Source organism: Ornithodoros turicata, chromosome 4, assembly GCF_037126465.1.
Source record: "Ornithodoros turicata isolate Travis chromosome 4, ASM3712646v1, whole genome shotgun sequence".
In the NCBI taxonomy this organism is placed as follows: Eukaryota; Metazoa; Arthropoda; class Arachnida; order Ixodida; family Argasidae; genus Ornithodoros; species Ornithodoros turicata.
The window spans coordinates 11,834,980-11,857,683 of record NC_088204.1 but is presented as its reverse complement, the minus strand read 5'-3'; the positions used below and the strand labels follow the sequence as shown (position 1 = coordinate 11,857,683).

Sequence of the window (22,704 nt, the reverse complement as noted above, 5' to 3'; positions counted from 1 at the left end):
GTGGGTATAGTTACTACGTCAACGTTACCACGTGTCATGGTCATCGAAATGATGACATGGGACGTTTCCCTGTGGTACCCACAGGACCCTACAACACTTCACACCGGTTAATATGAGAGGATGAATTATGATGAGAGCGAAGCAACGACAGGGTCGGAGTTCTGTTTAGAGCTCTTCGAGGGGGCCAATGGCTTGCATGAAAGCAAAAAGGGAGCGAAGAGCCCGGCACTGATGCGCAGGAGAGCTCCATGGGCCAAGTACCCTGGACAAGCTGAATGGTCTATGGTCAAGGAGCTCAAGTTGGCGTCGAAACACCCGGCGTTCACTCGTGTACCGGTCGCAGTCCTCGATGATATGGGGGATCGTAGTTGGGATGTGGGAAACAAAACACAACCGGCAATTCCTTCTTTCCCATGTCAATAAGCGCCCATGGTGCAAGTGTGCTCCATGCAACACTGGGATTTCTTGATATCGTCCTTTCTGAAACCCATGTAGTTTAACTTTAGACACTAAAACATTTTTAGGTTCAAAATAAAGGACGATTGCTTATCTTTAGGACGCGGTTAGTAAAGTTACGATCTGTACTCTCGCTATCAGACGCGCTGCTGGAAGGACTCAAGAATCCTTTCGATAGGAAAGCATACGCCGAGTTCAAAACTATCACTTAGCTAATGAAGGAGACCTTCCGACGAAAGTAGCTTTGTGGGTTCCTAAGGAAAGGAACGAAAGCAGCGGAAGGAAAGTCTCATTCAAAAATTTGAGCCCTATAGAGTTTACGCTCCAATTTATGAGTTTCGGGCCGTCTGCTTTTAATGAAGCTCGTGCGCATGACGTCATGCGCAGCCTTTGAGCGCCATGGAGTCACGTGACTCGCGAAAACATGGGAATGCGTCGCTGCCGTAACTGCGGGCCGAATGAGGCAGCAGGGTGTGCTTTTTTTACAATTTTTCTCTCGTAATTGCACGCATACCGCAACAACTCACGGCACGCCAGTCTTTGGGGTGCACCATCACCTAGGCAACTGCTATTCATGGGCACCATAAAAATACCAATAAAATAAATAAATAAATGCCTTCCTACTGTGACTCCGGTGCGGCGATATATCTGACCGGAGATCAGAGGAACCAGGTTCGGATTCCTGGCGTCAGCACCTCTTTTCCCTGAGTCGTTTATTCGTTAATTTCTGGCCGCTTGAGGCTTACGTGTCTGTGTCCTCCCTAATCGTGGTCTGCCTCGGCCATTTCTCGTTGTTTACGTGCGGCAATATGTTTTCCAATATCACGGTGAAACGTGACGTCACTGCACATGCCTCATATTGCAGTCATTTTACTTTCGAGTTGTTTGTGTTGTGAGGTGCTAGAATGATCTCATCAACGTCACTACATTCGGTCGTCTCTTTATGGCGATATCCCAAGCAGCACAACATCTTGGCCCAATAATGGACCAAGATGTTGTGCTGCTTGGGATCGCTTTATCTCTGCAACTACACTCTGCAATTCTCTTTCGTGTATTTTGTTGTCTCTTCCAATCCTCTGAGCATGTCTGTGGTTCGTTGGTTGCGTGTTATTGCAAGGCTGTCTACCTGCCGGTGTAGCGGCATTTCGCACGTGAGGAATCTTGCGTCCTGGGCCTACTTCACAGGGAACTGTGCCGATATTTGCCTTAGCGTCTACAATAAAAACAGCGAGAACACCCAGACAAGCATGTCTCTGGGTATTGAAACTTTATCGACGGTCGAAGGAAGCAGGTGAAGATGTGACAGTATAGTGCTAACGGAAGGGTAATGCAGAAAATCTAAACCTCAACACCGCGCCGTTAAACATGAACTTCCGCAAAAAAATAAAAATACTGTTTTTTTTTTATGAAACCACTATCCAAGGAATACAGGACAGAAAAGACTTGGAGAGAACCGAGTTTATTTAAATTGTGTGCTGAGTGCTGGCCTCGACGGATAGCTGTGTGGTCAAAACCCGAACGCAGTGCTCTTCCTGAGGATCTTATACTCTATACAGGGAATTATGCAATAAACCTCTCCCTATTTGTAAACAAATGACGTCATAGTGTTCGACAGCGCCACCAATTTGGTAGAGTTGAACTTCGCTCAAAGCTAGGGGCGAACAAGGTCGCGCCCGAAAGCCACCGTCTTGAGGGGGTTACGATGGTCTCTGAAAGGGACGCGACCCTCTGTCCTACTTTTCTTTCAATAGGAGGCAGCGAACAAGTACCCATTCGTGGAACCCAGCCCTCTCCCCTTCCGATATCAGTCTGTCTACCAACGTCATGATGACGTCTCCTGGGTAGAGATCTATACATCGGCGCTAGGGTGTTTGTGAAACGCACTATGGACTGCAAAGCGTCTGTTGTGTCGTTCATGGTCATATAGACCGGTTTCGAAATACTGCCACCTAGCGGCCGTTAGCAGATGCGGCCGCCATGTTGCGGGAGACGGAGCGCATCAGACACACGCACGCGAGAACGGTGTATGCGATTTATGCTCGCCGCATGATATACGTGCCTGTTCCTTCTTTTCTTTTTCGTCATGTCTGTGGAAATATTCCTCGTGGCTGGATGGGTGATCGATCTATCCAAGTTGCCAAAACTTTCCGAAGAAAGCATGGCGTGGTTTGGCTTGTTTTGGCTTTTACAGTTTGTAGTCGCATCTTCAATTCAAGGAAATTACACAAGGGGAGTGAAGATAGTATTTGGCTCGCAGCATGCGTGTTCACATTTCGGAGAATTCAGATTCGTGTTCAGGTTATTCACCTGGATTAGATTTTGACAGGACCATATTGGGGCGCTTCACACTAAGAACAGTGTGTTAATTTGTTCATTCGTTCGTTTTTTTCCTTACAAACAAACAAACAAACATTCTTATTTGCAGGCTAGGTGTGTACTTCATCAAGGCATCGTGCTAACAAAGTAAGAAACAGGCTCATGACCCCTACGTGTCGCTGATCTGTTCTGATCAGATATAACTGTTCGTGATGGCGTGCGTGCCTTTGGTTTGCTGTGGCATAATGGCTTCACAGAAGCTCATCTACAACCAGAGATGGGCATTAACTACTTTTTATCGTTGTACTACTATATAGTTTATATTTGTATAGTATATGCTGGGCATTAACCACAACTACTAACTACCTCTTAAAATTGTAGTTTAACTACTATAATGTAACTACATCATAACACTAATAGTTAAAACTACTTTGTAACTACTGCCGACGTGTTTAACTACATTTTTAGCTACCTCGGCGTTTTGTACGCGTTTTTTTTTTTTTTTTTGTTGTTGTTGTTGCTTAATTATTCAGGCATTTTTATTGCCTCACATGACTGCGTTATTTTATTTTATTTTTTTCACGTATGATTCCGTTACGTTATTACAAAAATTTTCTTCTCAGAGCGTGACTGCGCTTGTGCAGAGCCTAAGCTGACACATTTTGATTTTCGAACACTGTTGCCTACATTTTCTGATTGTAAAGTACAAAACAAATAAACACTTGAAAAGAAAGTTTCAAAGGTATACTTTTTTACATCATTTGCACATTTCAACGGGGAGAAAAGGAAAGATAAATTCACAACAGCTCATAGGTTGATTTAGTCTGCAGTCTGCTGCAGTGGGAATACGTAGTAGTAGGAAGCACAACGTGTCGGCTTCTCCCGCAACATGGCCGGCGCAGCGCTGTTCGATGAAAGCGCAACAGGTGGCGCTCATTTTTGAAACGGGTCTATAGTTCTCTCGCGATGTAAAGCCACGAATTTATCATTAGTATTGCCTTTACATCTACAACAACAACAACAAATAAATCGCGACTATGACCTGGAGTGATTCACCACTGGAGAGCAGTACACTGCCCCATTACACGCGAAACGTTAGATGTGAGACATGAGAATGAAGTGAAAGTTATGTGCAAGTACAATCTCAGAAAACTAGGAGTAAAATGGGGAGTAATTGAAGCTTCTAGTTCCCTAGATTGCAATCAGTCCCGCATTTTAGTCCCCTAACTCCAACATTTACTCCAGAGGACTGCAAATAGTCACTCAACTTCGCGAAAGGTCTTCAGAATGCAACAGTCTACGTAAATATGTGCTCTTGGTCAACTTGATGTCACAAGGCTGTAGAACTCAGCTAACTTAGCAATTTTCCACCCACGCAGAGCAAGAAACAGTTAGGCTCTTCTTTCGTCGCAAATTGTGCCCTATGTACGTTTCAAGATTTTATATCACTCGATATATCACGGTTGACGGTTTGATTCAAAGTATTTTCATGCATGCACGCAAATTATGTACCTGGGACTCTTAGAACAGAGCGTGAAATGCAGTCTCCACACTGTGGCATTCATTTACTCCCGTGCATTTACTCACGAAAGGGACTATTTTTGGTGGCAATGCATTTAGTCCCCAAAAGGAGTAAAATGACTGCTTTTTTTTCTTAAAGTGTACAACGATTGAACTGTCCTCCACTGACTGCGCTACGCCTCAAAAACGAAGGCGAAGAAAAAAAAAGCACATGAAAAAAGCACCAATGGTCATTGAGATACAGAGTATGACTTTACAGCGTCTGGAGCAAACCGGTAGACAAGAGGAACTCCAATGACATCAGAAGACATCGCTGGTGTTGCACGTGGCCCTGACATGGGCCAAGAATTGCAGCCAGGCTGAATGCCTGTCGGCTAGCAGTGCTCGGCTGAGCTCAACTTTATTTTTTTCCTTAAAACCAGCCAACCAACCAACTAAACTGAGCACAGAGTTGCCGCCCCTCCGTTTCGTAGAGCTCACATTCCGTTAGGACGCGCTCAATGTTCGCTACGACGCCACATTTGGAGCATAGACTGCTGTCACAGTATCCGATCCGGTACTTGAATTGGGGAGTGAAGGCTACGTTGAGACATAGCCTGTGCAGGATTTACATCTACAGCTTTGCCTACACTTCGGTGAGATGGCCTACAGCGTATGCTATAAGTGGATTTTCGAGCAGCTGCCTTGGTGTGGATAAACGTACGCGTTGCACGCAAAGTGTTTTCAGACGGAAGACATGTATAAGAAAAAAATAAGTATTTTAACGACATAGGTACCGATTGACTTACATGTACCAACACTGTCTTTTGTTCGCACGCGGAGAAGTGAGATGTCGACCTCATTTGATGCACATGCAGACCGGGCACGAAATACTGCTTCAAACTGCGACACACCAGATCATGCAGAGCTATTTCCAAAACTGTACTAGACGACTGCCTTTACCAGTATCGCTTTGTCTTTAGGTGACGTGTCTTCGATAGCGTACAGTCTCAGCTTTCTCTATAGCAAAGCCTCGGTACAAAGGACAATCCATCGCACACGAAGACGGAGAAACGAACCAGTCTAGTGTTGAAGCGCTTTATAACGAATTTCCCTGTAGCACAAGCAGTTCCCCGCCACCGGTGGCACCTGGGGCTTTTAAGTCTAAGCACGATCAAAGGCTAGTGAGTGGCAGCTCTAAATGCCCTGTTCTGCTTTAGTTTAGACCACTCTTCAGGCTCTGTCATTGCAGTCTATACTGAACGTCGATTATTCTTGTGCGTCCCACAATGAATCGGGGGAAAATCGATGTCGTTCACGAGTAAGCATTCATTTTTCCCTCGCCTTGCCAGGCACTGTCCCTTCTCACTGCCTTGCGGTCGCTTTTTCAAGTAACCACATTTTTTTCGAAGCACGCACAATTTCTTCATTCCTGCGTTCCTCGACCGAGAACGTTAATCATGCAGAAGTCTCATTGTTTAGAATTCCACTGAACAATTATGCACACAAAAGAAGCCCTGTTTCTGAAAGCCCCCTCCCCACACACACTTTCTTTTTCTTTTTTGCTGTGATTGGTTGGATGTAATGGGAAAAGTTTCTTTGAATGCTCCAAAGTTTGGAATGCAAAGTTGACGCTGACATAAGAAAAATCATGGTTCTCGCGGCAGACCATTGTTTACAAGGTAGTGGGCGCGTGTATAGATGGAAAAATAAGTACGGCTTCACACGTCTCATTAGTACGCTGATCGTTTCTCGTTTTGACCTTCACGCAGAAAAAAGGAAGGTCCTTGGCGTCGCGATACTTGGCCCTATGTTCCAGGTATGCGCCGCGTAAAAGTTGAGGAATTTTAAGCCCCTGAAGCAAACACAAGAGAGTCTTTACAACGCTCTTGCGCCCTTCAGCGGTCTTCTTGTTTTCGTTGTTTTCTAATTTGTCATACGCGGAACTACGGATTCTGTTCATTAATACTGTACCTGAAAGAAGGGACGTAAGAGGGATGTATGGCTGACATTCGGGAATAATCCGTGTATTCGTGCCGATGGAGATAAACATTATCCATCCATCCGTCCGTCCGTCTATCTCTATCTATCTATCTATCTATCTATCTATCTATCTATCTATCTATCTATCTATCTATCTATCTATCTATCTATCTATCTATCTATCTATCTATCTATCTATCTATATCTATATCTATCTATATCTATCTATATCTATCTATCTATATCTATCTATCTATCTATCTATCTATCTATCTATCTATCTATCTATCTATCTATCAATCACCGACCGACCGACCGACCGTTTACACGATAGACATTCCCCAGAATACTCCTGTGGAAGATGCGCAAAACGTCATGGCTTTCTGCTGCCACGTGACACAATCGCCTCAACGACACGTCTTTTCGTGCTCTTCTACCTGCGGTTCGGCCGCAAGATATTCCGTAGCAGACGACAAGGCTGGCGTTGTCGTCTTCTATGTGCGCAGTACTATGTCACATCCGATATCACTGCACCGTGTGAATGCTCAACGTAAGATGCGGCCTTCCACCCCTTGAGCAGTTTTGTTTTGAATTTAATTTTCTTCCAGTGGAATGTTCCGTGGGGATGTTGTTCGTGCGAATAGACGGTGTCTATCATACAGGGAGCTGCATATCTCTTGTAGCGGTCGCAGACATCCAAGAAGTGCAGCAAAGCATTATTATGTTATGCACCACATCTTTTCCGCTGCACATCGCAATCGCTACATGGCAAAACGTATTCGGCTCGTAAACCATTATACGTGATGCCGCACACTGAAACTGTAGAAACTCAAGGGAATATAGAACAAGAGATCCCTACATGCCACAAAACAGAGTATTCATTCAGTTAAAAACCTCAGGAATAACGTCTAAAATACCGAATATGCCGGTGATCTCGCAAGAATGGGGAAGATTACCTACAAATGGCACTGTGGGGCAGCGCCTAGCCTGCATGCTGGCCGGCATCAGCCCCATCTCATCATCGTACCTTTACGTGTGTGTGTGGGAGGGGGGGAAGATAGCAGTCTCGGTTATTTCCGTTCACCACAGGGATCTATTTGCAAAGTGTTGTGGAAGCTGCTTGAGTTTGCCGTCGACCGTTCTATTGCAAGAGCTTTCTGTCTTCGACATCTGAACCGTACTGCTGCGTGTAATGATTCTCATTTCTTCGCATGCTTTCTAACCCTCGTTTCATTCCCTTCTCTTGATCATAGACCCTAAAACAAAAGGCACAAGCTAAGCTTAACCACCGTTCGGAATAGCTCGCAACTATATCGGCTTGACCTTAGCCATAGACCATTCGCTGACTATTTATGTTTCGTGCTTTGTCGTCAGAGGGAGTGGTTGTCCTCTTTACAATCCCTGTCTTTTCCTTTTTAGTTGCTTGTGTTTTGCGCGATGTTCTGCGGTTATTTCCCTTGGAGTGGATATCCGACTGCAGAGCTTCTGTTGCAATGAGGTTTCGCTATTTTGGTGCTATTGAATTATTTTAACCCTTTTCGCGCGAGCTGTACGGCACTCCATGTCAACGCTTTGTAACGTAATTTGAGGGAATACATCTCTTAAAAATGAGGAGGGAGGGGGGAATGGTAGGATGGGCTCGCCGTTGTTGGTCACACAGAAGTGGGCGTCGTCACGACTATAGATATAACAAAAAAAAAGACGGATGGAGTATAGAGGATGAAGGATGGAGATGCGTAGAGGGTGCATGAGTTCGTCGGGGAGAGCAAAGTGTTATAGGGGTCCCCTCGCCCGCCATCTGCAGAAAGAGAATCAGGTTTCTTAAAAATGGTGGTAGTGGTGATGCTGGTGGAAGTGCTCGCCGTTGTCGGCCTCACAGAGGTGGGCAACGTCACGACTGAAGCCCTGGGGTAATTTGCGTCCTGGGCCGACTTCGAAGGGAACTGTGCCGCATATATATGTCTGAAAGCGTCTGAAGCGGAAAACCCAGAAAAAAAACCAGACAGCACAGCCGGCACCAGGATTCGAACCCGGGTACCCCCCACTCTTCACCACATAGCACGCTCCTAGTCAACCATGAGTTGAGTTGATAAGAAAAGAAAAAACATGGAGAAATAGGCACTCATTACGAGAGCCGGCTACTCCAGATCACTGAGGAAAACAAAAATGGCTAACTACAAGAAAAACAATGCGTGCCAAACACGCGCAGTCAGCCCGCGTCCGCGAGCACCACAATTGATAGGCAACCTCTGTGACCAAGAGGACGAAAGCTGGCTCCTTGCGAGCGCGGCTAAGGCAGCGGGTCCAAGAACTGTAGTGTTGCGTAGGACACACCTGCGAGCTGGTAGATGTCAGCCGCCCTCCTCCGACATAGCAGCAGCGTTGAGGCATCCGTAAAACACACGATGGTGGTTTTCTACCGCCAAACATGTTACACAGTGCATGGAGCGTGGAAGGCCAAATCGTCGTAACCTTGACCTCACAGGCAGTACATTGCGGGAGTGCTGCCAAGCTACGTCAACACGGGAGCCGTCCGCGATGTCCTCCGAGATGCGGCTTCGGTTACGCCCTGCTGTGCCAGAAGGAAGCGGCTCCCAGATGTCACAGAGCGCTCTGTGTATAGCTCCCTTGAGGACCACGTCGGGAAATTGACCTCAGGTAGCGATGTTCGTATGGAAGCCGCGTACTTGCGCATAACCTCGTAGAAGGGCCAGACGCGTTCCGCATGCGGTCGTGTGTGGTCAATCGCGAACACCAAGAACAGTGCCAAGTCGTCCGCTATGTGGGAACGGTCCCGGAATATCTTGAAGAGCACGGCCAGGCGGCCGAGTGCTCCGTATGCTCCGTCAGCCCTGTTCAGGTTCTCCTGTAGCGACGAATTTTGGCACACGCTCTGACAATGCATTCCAGAAGAAAGAATAAATCAGGCGATGTGCTCGTAGCGCCGTTCCGTGGCCAATGCTGGAAAGTAGTGCCAAAATACCACAGGCGGCTGGACACGTGACGATTAAGGATCTCACTTCGCTGCCTGAAGTCCAACTCCCGCGGCCTGGCCTTCTCAAGCACCTGCTGCGTTGCAGTTCCCGTGTCCAGTTTGTAACCAACGGGCCTCTCCTGGTGAAGCGCATGCCTACAATCCGGCTTGTATCGTTCACGGGCACCCCGAGTGACATCCTTCCTTTTCTTGATCTGCTGAAAACCGGGGGCGTACGCCACTTTTGTGGCATTATGCAGCTCGTAATTGGCACAAAAATGGCGTGTGCCCCCCCCCTCCCATTTTATTAAATCGCTGGGAGAGAGATAGAACGTTGCAACTCGGGATTATGGTTGGCTAGGAGCGTGCTGTGCGATGAAGCTCTGTCCTTCGAACCACCAGCTCCCGTGGCTCGGTGGTTAGCGTGCTTGCCATGCCACGTTGAGACTGGGAGGTTCCCGGGTGCGAATCCCGGTGCCGGCTGTGCTGTCTGGGGTTTTTCCTGGGTTTTCCTCAGACGCTTTAAGACATTTGTCGGCACAGTTCCCTTAGAAGTCTGCCCACGATGCGCATTTTCCCAGGGCGTCAGTCGTGACGTTGCCCACCTCTGTCAGGCCGACAACGGCGAGCCATTTCACCACCATCTGTTTTTAGAGTGTAGGGCTGCTGAAAATTAGAAACATTAGAAAAATTATTATTATTAGAAAAATTAGAAAAAAATTAGAACGTTGTGCCTGGGAAGAACATACATGTCCAGTAGCCGCTTATTGTGATTTACTTGTACGCCAAGTAAAACACTTTCTGTGATACCGTAGGAAATGTCATGACCTGTGACGCAACCTCATACTCGTAGATCTCTTTGGATGGTTCTTTTACGAACGATCTGGGATGAGCGCGAAGACGCTTCGGACTCCCCCACTGTTTGAATGTTCTGTTTATTAGGGTTATATATTACTAAGGTGCAGCACCACTCGATACCTGTTCACTGTACAGCACTTGCGTTATTGTCAATAAAAAAAGGCTGCAGAGTTTGCGCAACGTACGTGATTCGGCGAGCTGGAAGCGTTTGACGGACGTTGTGTCAAACGCTCACAGCTTCCCTAATCGCACTCGTTGCGCAAACTCTGCAGCCTTTTTGCAAAGAGCAGTATTCAAATAGACCTTGAAGCGAGTGATGTCCACATATAGGTTAGAGGAAACCCTTATGCCACAGCTGCTGTGGATATAGAGGGCTTGTTAAGAGGACTGATAGTGCCGAAGAAGCCAAACGGATAGTGCCCTGACGCGACCTTTACGCTTCTCACAGATCATTACTCACCGAAGCCTTTTCAAAGTAACGGCAAGGTTCCGGTCTTAACACGAGAACACGTGGGGAAGATGAGTCTGTCAGAGACTTTATCGCCTTCTTTAAGAAATAGTCTTATGATTGCGAATGCGGGACTTCTTGTGAATATATCCTCTTGAGAGACCTCATTGTGTGTGAAATCAATAATTCTAAGATGCAGAAACGGATTCTGGAATAAGCAGGGCTCCCGCCAGCTCGGGCTGAGAACATTGATTTTGCAATTGAAGCCGGAAAGAAAGGACTCTGGTATGCTTTCAGGAATGATTGGAAGTCCCGGGCAGAATGCCGCATCAGCTGAAGGAACAGCGAATTTTATCGCTGCTCAGAACGAACTTGTGTCATGCTATGGCTGTGGCGATAGTTACCACGACAACAACAACAACATAGATGAATGGATGACGATGATGATGTGGGATGTTTCCCTGCGTTGAGTGCAGGACCCTACCCCATTCCAAAAAGGTTCACATGAAAGGATGACGAGGGAAGGAAATCCCTACAGTTCGTGAAGGAGGCCGATGGCCCTCAGAAAGGAAAGAAAAGCGCCAAGTGCACGAGCAAGTTACCACGAGCAAGTCTGCAAACACATGAAAAGCAGGTGCAGTTTTTGCCGAAATGCCAAACCATTTGCCACATGCTAGACAGGGCATACGGCACGCGTTTTCCCGTTCGTTGTCATGCAACTGCCATTCCACTAAGTACCACGCTAATGGTATTGCGCTGTATTCGTAACGCAATAGTGAGAACGCAATAGTGTGAACTAGCTTGTGAACTAGGCATAACGGGGTTAGAAGATAACTAAGCAAGTAAACAAACTGAGTGATTCGGCTGAAGAGGAAGTTGAGTTGAGTTGATAAGAAGAGAAAAAAATGGAGAAATGGGCACTCATTACGAGAGCCGGCTACTCCAGATCAATTAGGAAAACAAAAATGGCTAACCACAATAAAACCAATGAGTGACAAAGACACTCAGTCAGTCACGCACACACACTGTCAGTTACACTGTGTCCACCAGCTTGGAATCTGCGCAAAAGCGCACAAATGCCTGCATGGCGTGGAACTGATGGTCGGGTGTCCAAGAACCCAGAACGTTAACAGCATCAAGTGGTCCGCCATCCGGCCGAGCTAAAGAAGCTTGTAGAGGTAGTCTGTGCTGCTAATACCGTGGACATGCCTCTTCAGCTTTCAGGCTAAAGAGGAAAAGTCGCGGGTTTACGGCATTTGTGCACGCGCTCATCGATTTCTATCAATCCGTTTGCTGCTGACACAGTAGCCTTCGGTTATTGTGGCACGCTTGATTGACGAATCGGTCTATGCTTTCTGGACTTCACTTGAAGCGATTGCCGGTACAGTTGAGAGGATATTCTGGTCAACTGTGGGCCCTCATGGGCGAGGTAAACGTGGCCGTCAAGTGCTAGGATAGAACGTGTGAGCTACCCCTGTCTGTGCTGAAAGAAGTTCCCTCCACGCTACTTGACCCTGACTCTATAAAAGGACATTGAATAAAGCGCATTTCAGTGGCACGAGGAAGTCTTGTACTCTCGTTGATGATGCACACAATTTTCCCGTTTCCTTTCTTTTCTTCCTTTTTTTTTTCTTTTTGAACAGACATTCGTTCAAGCGAGTGTCGGCATCCACAGCTGTGGAAGCTCGGAGCGAAACCACGCTTCTTCAAGCCATGCCGTTACCTTTCGCCCTTCATGATCGTGAATCGGAAGAAATGCCTTGTGCCTTAATTAACCTCAGAGAAATAACTCTGCAAAGCCGAGAGAACTTTCCTTAGAAATACATAATTGAAATGTGTGTTGAGAGAGCTTGCGATATTACCTGGCAGTGTCAAGCACACCATATGCTACCAGCCGTGCGGGCGGCAGGTATATAATTATCAGACGGAAGGGAGAGGGCGCAGACTAGCTGGTGCATAACGGTTAAATTTGATAAAAGAAAGGAGACACACGGAACCGGAAGATGACACCACGCCGTCTTTTGTCCAACTGAATTTGTCAGCGTGCTTATAGAACGGGATGCACGCGTGGGAGACGTGTGTTCGCCCTGCTGGGAATAGGCTGCTCCGTGCCCCGAGGGAAAGGGTTGGGGAGAGAGACATGTGATCCTTCCCCAAGCAACGGCAGTTGACGAAATAACGACTTTCGATTGTCCACTTCCTGTCCAACTCAACTTCCGGTTGCCGACTCCCGGTCTATCCTGACTTCCGGTTGTCCACCTCCGGTCTGTACTTGACTTCCGGTTCGACACTTTCAATTGCCATATGTAAGTCCATTTGATTAACCTTTAATTAGCCTCAATTACTTTCAATTTCCCTTTAATTACCGAGGGTAACCGCGGGTTACCTGAGGTAATCTTGAATTTCATTTAATTCACTTTAATTACGTTTACTTGCTTTAATTACTCTCAATTTCCCTTTAATTGACGTTAATTACCTCCGGTAACCTGCATTTATCTTCGGTAATCTTTAATTTCATTTAATATTTTTCTTACTTACATATGTTACATTCATTATCTTTTAACCCAACTTTCTTGCTTTAATTACCTCTAATTACCTTAACTTACTCTTACGTCTTGCTCTTAGCTACTAGCACACACGCACACACACACACACACACACACGCACGCACACACGCACGCACGCACACACACACACGTACGTACGTACGTTGAAAAAGCACAACGTTACACGTTACAAAGTTACACACGTTACAAAGTTGAAAAAGCTGTGTGTACGTACGTACGTACGTACACACAGCTTTTTCAACTTTGACGCTCCTAACACTAACGCATTAAAATCAACGAGTCCTGGTGGCGGTGTTCGAACACGCACCTCTCCGGTAGCCGGTACACTACACTGTAAACTTTTTCACACCTTTAAAGGTGTGTGCTATGCACATTCAATCTGGTTGTGTAACATTCCATCTCCAGGATGATATTTTACAAAATTCGGAAAGCATTACTAAAGACCAAGTGTCAGTGCAAATCTTGCTTTCATTATGTCCTGGATATCGCAGGTACGAGCTAATGCATATATGCATCGCCAGCGATAATCGAGCACGCGCAAGTGTCTACAATACTGTTGAACAATGTTGAGATGTTGCAAGACTGAATTTTTGAAGGACGGAAACACTCGAGTAAAGAAAATTTGTGCGAAACCGTGCTCCATTATGATGTTACCAAAATTACACCTAAAAAGGCGTGCGCCATGCACGCTATTACACCTTTAAAGGTGTGAAAAGATACGCCGACATCGCGCTGTCGTCAACATACCGCGAGGCCTCGTTCAAAAAAGCACGGACACACGCACATCCACTCTGGCTCATTCTCTCTTACATTTTCTTCCATGCACTCTCACATTCACACACGGACGCACAAACCGAGGCACGCGGCAATTGCATCAGATGGTACCGTACATTGCAGAGGCCGAATCCACAATTAGGACAAATGCGACACTTATGTTTGTACTAATTATTGATTCAGCAATTTACTCTACTATCTGCAACTTCGGTGAGGCTTAGCGTCGCCTTCGTCCTCATTGTTCATTCAGCCTCTTCCTTCCGCGAAATTGGCCTAGTCTTTATTCGCATGATGTCGTTCCAGCGTGTGCCACCGTCGCTAGCAGGATTACGTTCGCCGTCTCTGCCCGACTTTCATCCGCTTCACATTCACCGTATACAGTTCCTGTTTCTACGTTCTTGCACTGCGTGAACATTATTGGTACAATAATTCCTGCTTCATAGCCCCGACGTTAATAACCAGACCGCTGATTTATATGCACTAAAAATCCGTGAAACATTCGTGTAATTGCGTAACGTAAACTGTACAAACATGTAGTGAATGAAATATGCAGCAAAGCGTCAACTTCGAAACACGGTTTTTATTATTATTATTATTATTATTTTGCTTTTTTTCTCTTTTTTTTTTTCTTTTTTTGTTTTTGCGCGACCTCAACATCTCCTCAAGCTGCTCGCGCCTCAGACGCGAATAAGAAATGGATACGGAGGGTAATACACTGTTAGTTGGAAAAGCCGACTCATCGAATTGTTCGGTTTGTGCAACGGTGGAGAACAGTGAGCATATTATAATGCACTGCACTAGGTACGCGTCTCAAAGAGCTACACTAAAAGCTACACTTGCTCGACTAGACAGCAGTGTCTTCAATATAGTGAAGGTGTTGGGACTTTGGGCTCCGAACACGAGAGATGCCGCGTTGGCGGCACTTGTGAAATTTGTTCTGAGCTGTGGGATGGACACCACCTTTTAAGATCCTCCGTGCATGATCTTGTGATAATTGTGAATAGTGAACTTCTAGTGAACATGTGAATAGTGGATAATTGTGAATAGTGGACTGCTAGTGAACACGTGAATAGTGGGCTTCTGAATAGCGAACATGTGCATAGTGAATAACGAACTTGCGAGTAGAGCACTTGAGCAGTAGTTTTTTTTTTTTTTTTTGGGGGGGGGGGGAAGGGGGGCGTGAGAATTTATGTTAGGAGTAGCAGAACAAGCCGGGAGACGAGTTCAATGTCTCCTCTTTTTTTTTTCTCTCGTTACAAACAAACAAACACTGTTAGTTCGTACTCTACGTTCCGGCATCAATACACTGGATTATAGTGCTGTTAATCTCCGTGACTGAAGTTTCGATGTTTGTCTGGTAGGATCAGCACGTGAGCGACTCGTGATTGGAGGAGCTTAGCCCAACTGTTGTAACACGCGCAGTACACAACGAGGATTAGCCGAAGCAAGCCATCCGGTAGGATTTGTCAATAGCAGCCACTTGGAACGTTTACCTCACGTGTATCTAATTTGCGCTTGTACCCGGAAGTACGTTTGCACCCAGCATGGCTTACTGAGGTTTGGTCACTGCTCTGACCTTGCAGCGATGCATAGCATTCAGTGTCGCCCAAATAGATTGCATGACAGTATATTAGTTTTTTTATATGATCACCTCCAGGGAAATACGTTACAATGTTTTGAAGCTGGCTCAGGACCAACACTAACGGTGTCCGTATACTGCCTGTTGCTATATTCTGAGCCTCAGATGCACTGCCGTGCAAACGAGCAATGGTCCTGTTAAACGTTCCGCACGTTTCGGCAGTCGGCATTTATGCAAATATCCAAACATGCACGAACTTGCAAATTCATGCACTTCAAAACAGGTACTATGGCAGTCATACGGACCCAAAACGTGAAGATATATGCAGAACTGTTGGAAGTCAGGCGTACCCAGGAGAAACACATTCAACACATGCAAATCCACGGTCTGTCAATAACCTTCTAAATTGCACACGGCAGCGAATGCAGACAGACACCTAACGACCAAACCTCGCCGGACCTATACATTGTGACGGCGATTTCACATTTACGGAGCAGGTGCCCTCTAGCGGGGTGAGTTCAGCGAATAAACTCTAAAGAACACTACGCGATCCTCAGAAACCTTCACGGAGACGATCTCTGTACAACAGTGTGTATCGTCATCATGTAGAGAGCCCAACATTAGCCATGGGCGAGCCTGGGGGACACTGCACGCAGATGTCACCGAAACACTCTGTTACCGAATGAACGGTGTGCTGGGCCCGGAATTAAGCTGAAGGATTAAATGAAGGAATGTTCTTGACAGTCGCTCCGGGCATATCTACTCTTTTAGACTCGGTCTATGCTTATTGCGTAAGATTCTTGGGAGAAGCTGAAATGTACTTCACTGCAATCTAATTATAATTCTGCTTACTATCCAACAGTTTCAGCTTTCGGTGCCAAAATTGCGTACTCTAGACGAAAGTAATTGCCAAAAGATTGTGAAACTTATTCGAGCGGAAATTTAATAAAGACGGATTTAACGCGAATTACGAAGTACCCTATTTACTCTAACAGGAACCCGATAGAGAACAACAAATGCGGTGTATTGAGCAATACGATATCTCTGAACGTCACTTCAACTGCTTTTCAATATCCATGCACTGCCCTGTCTGTTCCTTTTTTTTTTTTTTTTTTTTTCTCAGCTAGCAATCTTGCCCCGTCAAACCGTAGATGCAGGTGAACAAAGTGTGTAACTAACCCTGAATTAACACGAGCAATATTCCCCGGAATATTCCAGCGGAAGATGCGCAAAACGTCACGATCTTCTGTTCCCTGGTGAGCGCGAGCGCTCGACATCATGTCCTTCTGCGATCTCCTATAATGAGGAATGTCCTGCGGAATATCAGATTATTACGTAGCAGACGACAGAGCTGACGGTGTCGTCTGCTGTGTGCGCTGTAAGACTTCACTTCATATATTGCAACGTCGCGCAACTTCGGGCCCGTGAGCTGATTTTTTTTTTTTTTTTCGTTTCTTCCACTAGGATATTCCGTGGGATGTCGCTAGAGTAAACACATGGTAAGAAATGTAAAAACCATACCACTACGGAACTCCACACCGTTTGTTTGTTTGTTTCATTTTTTTTTTCCACTTCTTTCGTTTATCTTCTCTTCTCTTTTTCTTTTTTTTTTTTTACTTCTTTGCAGTGCACTATATCAAGTCTAAACATGAGTAAGTTAATGTCATTTGCCGAGCAATACCATTCTATTATGTCTCTCTAATAAAGATATACATCTAGAAACTTATACTGGCAATACTTATTTCTTCCTAACGAGATCGGATTCCCAACATCAGATGATCGTCCGACATAAGTGGAACGTTTTGCCTGGGTACTATATAGTCATCATATTCGCCTTCCTTGCATAATTTACTCATCATTTGTTGTTCCTTCTGTGTAATCTCTCAGTGCTTTTATTCGGGCATATTTCGTAATTACTGTCCATCACGGTACAGTAAAGGTTTTTAGCTGATCTCGATACTTAATTATGTGCTGTCTGTTTTGAACGTCAGATATAACGTAATCTTTCTCGTTTGAAAGCATTTTGTTTAATTCAATATGCGTACTGTATATGTTTTATTTAATTTATTCGTGCGACTTTATTTACCGTAGTTTCTGTACACTTCTTAGCGTTCATTGTGATGAGTACGGAGCTTAAATAGTATAACGCAGTGGAGGTTCAATCTCATGAACTTTATCGAATCTTTATAGATATCTTTATTCTATTCGGTAGGTTGAGCCTTCACCACTCTTACATCACAATTTTCGTCCCAATTACACTCAATTAGTTTTAGAAAATTACAGTAGAAAATTTCAGGCAACACTGTGTCGAAGTGGTCACCAACTGAGCATTGCCGGTCAAGCACCGCGGCGAAACTACTTTGCATGTGGACAACACTGGTTCTAAACGGAATGAGTTGGCTACGTCATGGAGGCAGGAAACACGGGAGCGGCCGTTTCAAACCTTTCAAACGGATTTCCGTGGGACCCCTCTGGCGGTCGCTCCTGTCAAAACGGCCATTACTTCCCGTCCACCACGTGATCCTCTCTAAAGTTTCGATTTAGCAATGCTTTGTTGCTCGCGCTGTTTTCTGTGCTTTTATGCTTTTCGAAAGACATTTACTCTTAAAATGGGAGCACAGTTGCGGGAACAACGTTTTGTTAACATGTTCTTGCCGTGGTTGCGGCTGCCATTCAACAGAAATCAGCTCTGTTACGGGAATAACCTTTCCGTAAGTACGTACTTGATCGGTTGTTTCGTACCCCTGTCTGTGAGACTCATCTTGAATCCTTTACAAACTGGTGCTGTGCTACAACTGCAGATTCATTTGATTTCCTCCATTGTTGTACAAGTTTGATTACTGGCCAGCTTTACCACTAAAGCAACAAACACACAAAACGTCGCCATAAAGGTCGCTGCCACGAATGGTGTTTCTTGTCCTGCGTGCTTGTCCTGCAGACCGTGACCGGTCTTGTAGCAGAAGGGTAGACCGAGAGTAAACTTCCGAACACACACAAACAAAAATGGACGCCCGGCGTTCATCACAATGCAGATATCTGAACTGCAAGACAATCACGACTCCCGTCGTCTGCTTCGGGAGCTGGCCTGTGCATGCTCTTGGGGCTCACGTGAGCGGTCACATGGTAGACAGGAGCACCCCAGAATGCAGTGCGAAGCTGGCACGCCCGTCCCCACAGGGGTGACACAAACCCGCCATTGTTGTAACTACCCCCAAGTGAGTGCTTTTGGCAAACCTGCCATGTCCTGGTCGCACGTCATAGAAAACGTCATTTTGAGGTCATGTGACTTTGTTTACATGTCGTTTTGCCGCTTACGGACATATTTCCGTCGTCATAACGCCAAGAGATGGACGTATTTTGCCAGCGTAAACTATGCGGTACTTCTTCCGCAACATGGTAGCCCATTTCTCCTTATAGTTTAAGTACATCGCATCGGCTCAGTGAGTCTTAACGCGCGGTCGTCGTCACATCTTTGGAAGTCGTCAAGACTGCGAGGCCTTATGTGCAAAACTGCGCGTTTTACTGCGAGATTATCGGATGAAAATAATTACCGTGATCGAAAGACATCCAAAACGCCGCGCAGAAACAACAACCGCATTGTTTACAAACGGTTTGGCCGCCGACCTCGGACGACGCCATCTTTAAGGTCACGTGTCCCTTGACGTTTGCTGTGACGTGCGACCATGACCTGTCCAGGATGCATTGCGTTCGCCCAGCACGCTTTCGTCTACGGAGCAATACATTGGATGCCACCCCTGTGGCAGCAAGTCAGTCGGGAGCATAAATCACTGTTGCTTGACGAATTGGGTATTATTCCCCACCAGACGTCGCCCTGCGAGCCGTTTCACTAAATTAATTATCAACTATTATCAAAATTAACAACTAAATGTTCTCTGTGACACGTATAACTTGTTGTGCTGGGCTTACAAGCCACACGCTGTTAATCTCACGACCTGCTAGATTATAAATACCATGTCATAATGGACAACCCCTATGAGGATCCCGTTCGCACAATCCGCTAGGGGGCACTACTCATCGGCCCGCGAGATCTACATCGTGATTGGACAATGGAAATTTGAATTTTGAACGCGCAAAAGCGGACGTACTACTACCGTTGCAGACGACAGCAACAGTTGCTATGAAAACGGGTAGAATGATGATGATCATCAACTTTGAAAAGAAGCATTTCCCGTGGGACATTCACCGCTTGTACAAAAATACTAAGGTAAGCTGAAATACAAAGTATTGCAGAAATTAAGCAATAACCGTGCCGGTGAGTAACGCCACCGCTAACTTCCAAATGCGGCGCTGGGAAGGGTTACCTATGACATTATCTTTATAATCTAGTAGGCCGTGTTTAATCTACGCCGTCAAGACAAACTGCCTGTCTTGCTGGTTTGCACGTCAACGAACAAACGAGGGGCGTGGCACTCCTGCACGTGGCCTATGACGCCGTTAGGCCGTTAAGCGATCAAGATGCCCCCGATACAGCCACTAAACTTTCGGCTTCAAGTTTGCGTTTCCACACGAAAGTTTAGGGGCAGAAGAAACCACCAAACTTAGCCAGACAGACAGACAGGCAGTCAGAAATGTCCCGCGGAAAAGAACGGTTCTTTTGCGTCGTCAGATATTTTCCCAGATGGGCTTCCTAGAACGGAAGCACCGAAATTCGATTACCGGATGACACATTTCGAGCACGAGTGATTCCAGAGAAGATGAAAAGAAAAGAAAATTATGCGTGGCGGTGGCGGGCTGCTGCTGCCAATGTCTCATTGTTGCCAACCGCATTTCGAGAACAAGCCAAGCTGAATGAGTTTTTCAGCTCTAAAATAGCGGAAATTGTTCGTCCTCCTGTTTTTATTTCCTGTTCCTTTACGCGAGCAATCACGGGTCGTTGCTACTGGTCCGTTATTGATGAGGCCCTTCCCTTCGGTTGGATTAGCAAGTTTGTCAGCAACTCGATACTCTATATACCGCATCCTTGTACAAAACGTTGTCTGCTCGGTTACAGAAGCTATGATAGATTCGGGAGATATTTGTCTTCTGTGAATGTTGTTGTTGTTGTTGTTGTTGTTTTGTTAGCATTCCATCAGGGACGGTTTTCTTACGATAGCAGGGAGGATGAGTCAGTTCTCTGCTCTTCATATCGTTAGGGGTCAACGGCACTGGTATTTTTAGCACCGTATATTCCTCTGTATTGCACCAAGTTCATCTGTTACCATGCATCATGATCATCGAGGATCATTTATGCGAGGACCATCTGTTGGCTTTCACGCAACTTCTCACGTAAAATAAAACATTGAGGAAACGTCCCACGGAATACTTTTTCGTGCGTTATTGTGCTGACCCCACGAATGTTGACAAGCTAGTTCTAATGTGGATCCTTCGTTGTTATTTACAGTGAAACCCTGGCCTGGCGCAGCACAATTCTCCTTCGCAAGGCCTTCGTGCGACTATGTTTACCGTTACAAGAGGAGTAACTACGCTGTGCAACAAGCATACGAGCACCCATCACATAACGATCTGCAAACGCTTCCAAACAGAAGAGATGTGCACGCCCTATTCAGTGTCTTCGGCCAAGTACCTTAGAGCCTAAGGGGCAGAAAGGGAAGGACACACGTCTACAGAAGCTAGTGCTGAGGCCGTACTGCGTCCCAGTGTACATGTGTATCTTCTTTGTACGGAAATGCTGACAGCCAGAAGCAAAACGTTTAAGTGAAAGACTCTCTGAGGGACCAGGCTTTCACTAGAGCCTGACATGATCAACAAAGCAGCCATGTTTGAGATTGCAGTGACGTCATCCCACGGCGACTGTGGACAACAGCCGGCAAACAGCAGTGCTTCAAACGTCCTGGACTGCAGTTTCAGGTTAGTATAGGCTTACTGCTTACTTTACTTTTACTTTAAACTTTTGTCCATAAAGTGCCAAGACGCACTTTGTAGACTGTCACGACTGTGTCGCTACCGTCAGTCCCGCTCTACTGCCATCATCACAGGCATCGTCGGGCGCGGGCAAACGTGGCCGGCTCGTGCACGAATCGAACAAAACCGGGCAGCACGGGAGCTGATGGGCTCTCTCTCTTGACTGGTCTGGTCCATCGTCATGTCTACCAGGGCTTACGACTTTCATTAAAATCCAGTTGCTGGACCTCTCTGTTTCGTCGTTTCGGGGGAACGAATGCATCAGGACACAACATTGAGCTGTCCAACTTATGATTCCTGACCCTTTCGCAGTCCCACCTTGTAGTCTCCTCCCACAGGGGTGACGTACGCCTGGATTCCTCCCATCTATGCATGTTGCTTTAGATCTATAATAGCCGTGAGCCCTTTAACACGCCATCGCTAACCCTTTAAATAACATGCCAGATGAGGACTGCGTCCAGGAGAAGAACAGTCTCTGTTCGAAATAGCGGTGGCTCTGCGTCCTGAAGTACCTTCCCTTTACACACGCCCGCCATTTCTGTAACGTCCATGAAGGGGTTGCTTGAGGCAAAATCAGTAAAATCACCATCTTCTCCTAGTCTCACGTCTTAGGCATCCTAATTTTGAGGTCACCTATATTCCGTTTTCGCGCTTGCCGACATATCCCAATCGGCATAAAGACATAAATGGACACGTTTTGACAGCAGTGTTACACGGCATCGCATGGGCTGAGTGAGTCCTTAGCGCCGTTGTTATTGCGACATGTTTAGGAGTGACTAGCAACAACAACAACAACAAATACACTGATGATAATGAATGGGGAAATTCGGCAGCTGGGTTGTGGCCTATGGGGGGGGGGGGATATGTTTATTGGAAACAAAAACGAGGAAAGGTTATAGTCAGGCATAGACCGACTTGCTATTCCTGTCATAAAAAGAAAACGAAAAGAAAGGAAAAAACGAAAAAAGGAAAGGAAACGAAAACAAAAAAAGAGAGAAAAGAAACACGCACATACACAAATGGGCCTTAGAGGCTGGTCGAGAGGCCGGTGGCACGGAGAAAGCTCAAGAGGGCAGTCGTAACTGCCCCCTGGTTGTGCAGGACCGGGCCGAGCAGGGTGGCCGAAGGTAGCCAAGTTGTCGCAAGTGGCGTTGGAGGACGAGTCTTTGTGAGAGGTACCGGTTACAGGATAGGAGGCAGTGCTCGATGTCGACTTCCACACGACAAGTTCTGCAATTGGGAGTGTTCGTCTGGCGCATTTTATACAGGAGTGAGGGTGTCCGTGCAACATTCATTCGAAGACGGTGGAGGAGTGATTCTTCAGCTC

General features: G+C 46.1%; 1 protein-coding gene across 2 annotated transcripts in view; it reads left to right on the top strand.

Annotated features, from left to right (window-relative positions):
• LOC135391056 (cholecystokinin receptor type A-like) overlaps window positions 1-22,704 on the top strand; it is a 121,705-nt gene that overhangs the window by 79,807 nt on the left and 19,194 nt on the right. For both annotated transcript variants that reach the window (XM_064621143.1, XM_064621144.1), the window contains exon 2: window positions 20,857-21,323. In XM_064621143.1, coding sequence (XP_064477213.1) covers window positions 21,214-21,323 — 110 coding nt within the window. In that variant the 5' untranslated portion in view covers window positions 20,857-21,213. The remainder of the gene's footprint in view (window positions 1-20,856; window positions 21,324-22,704) is intronic.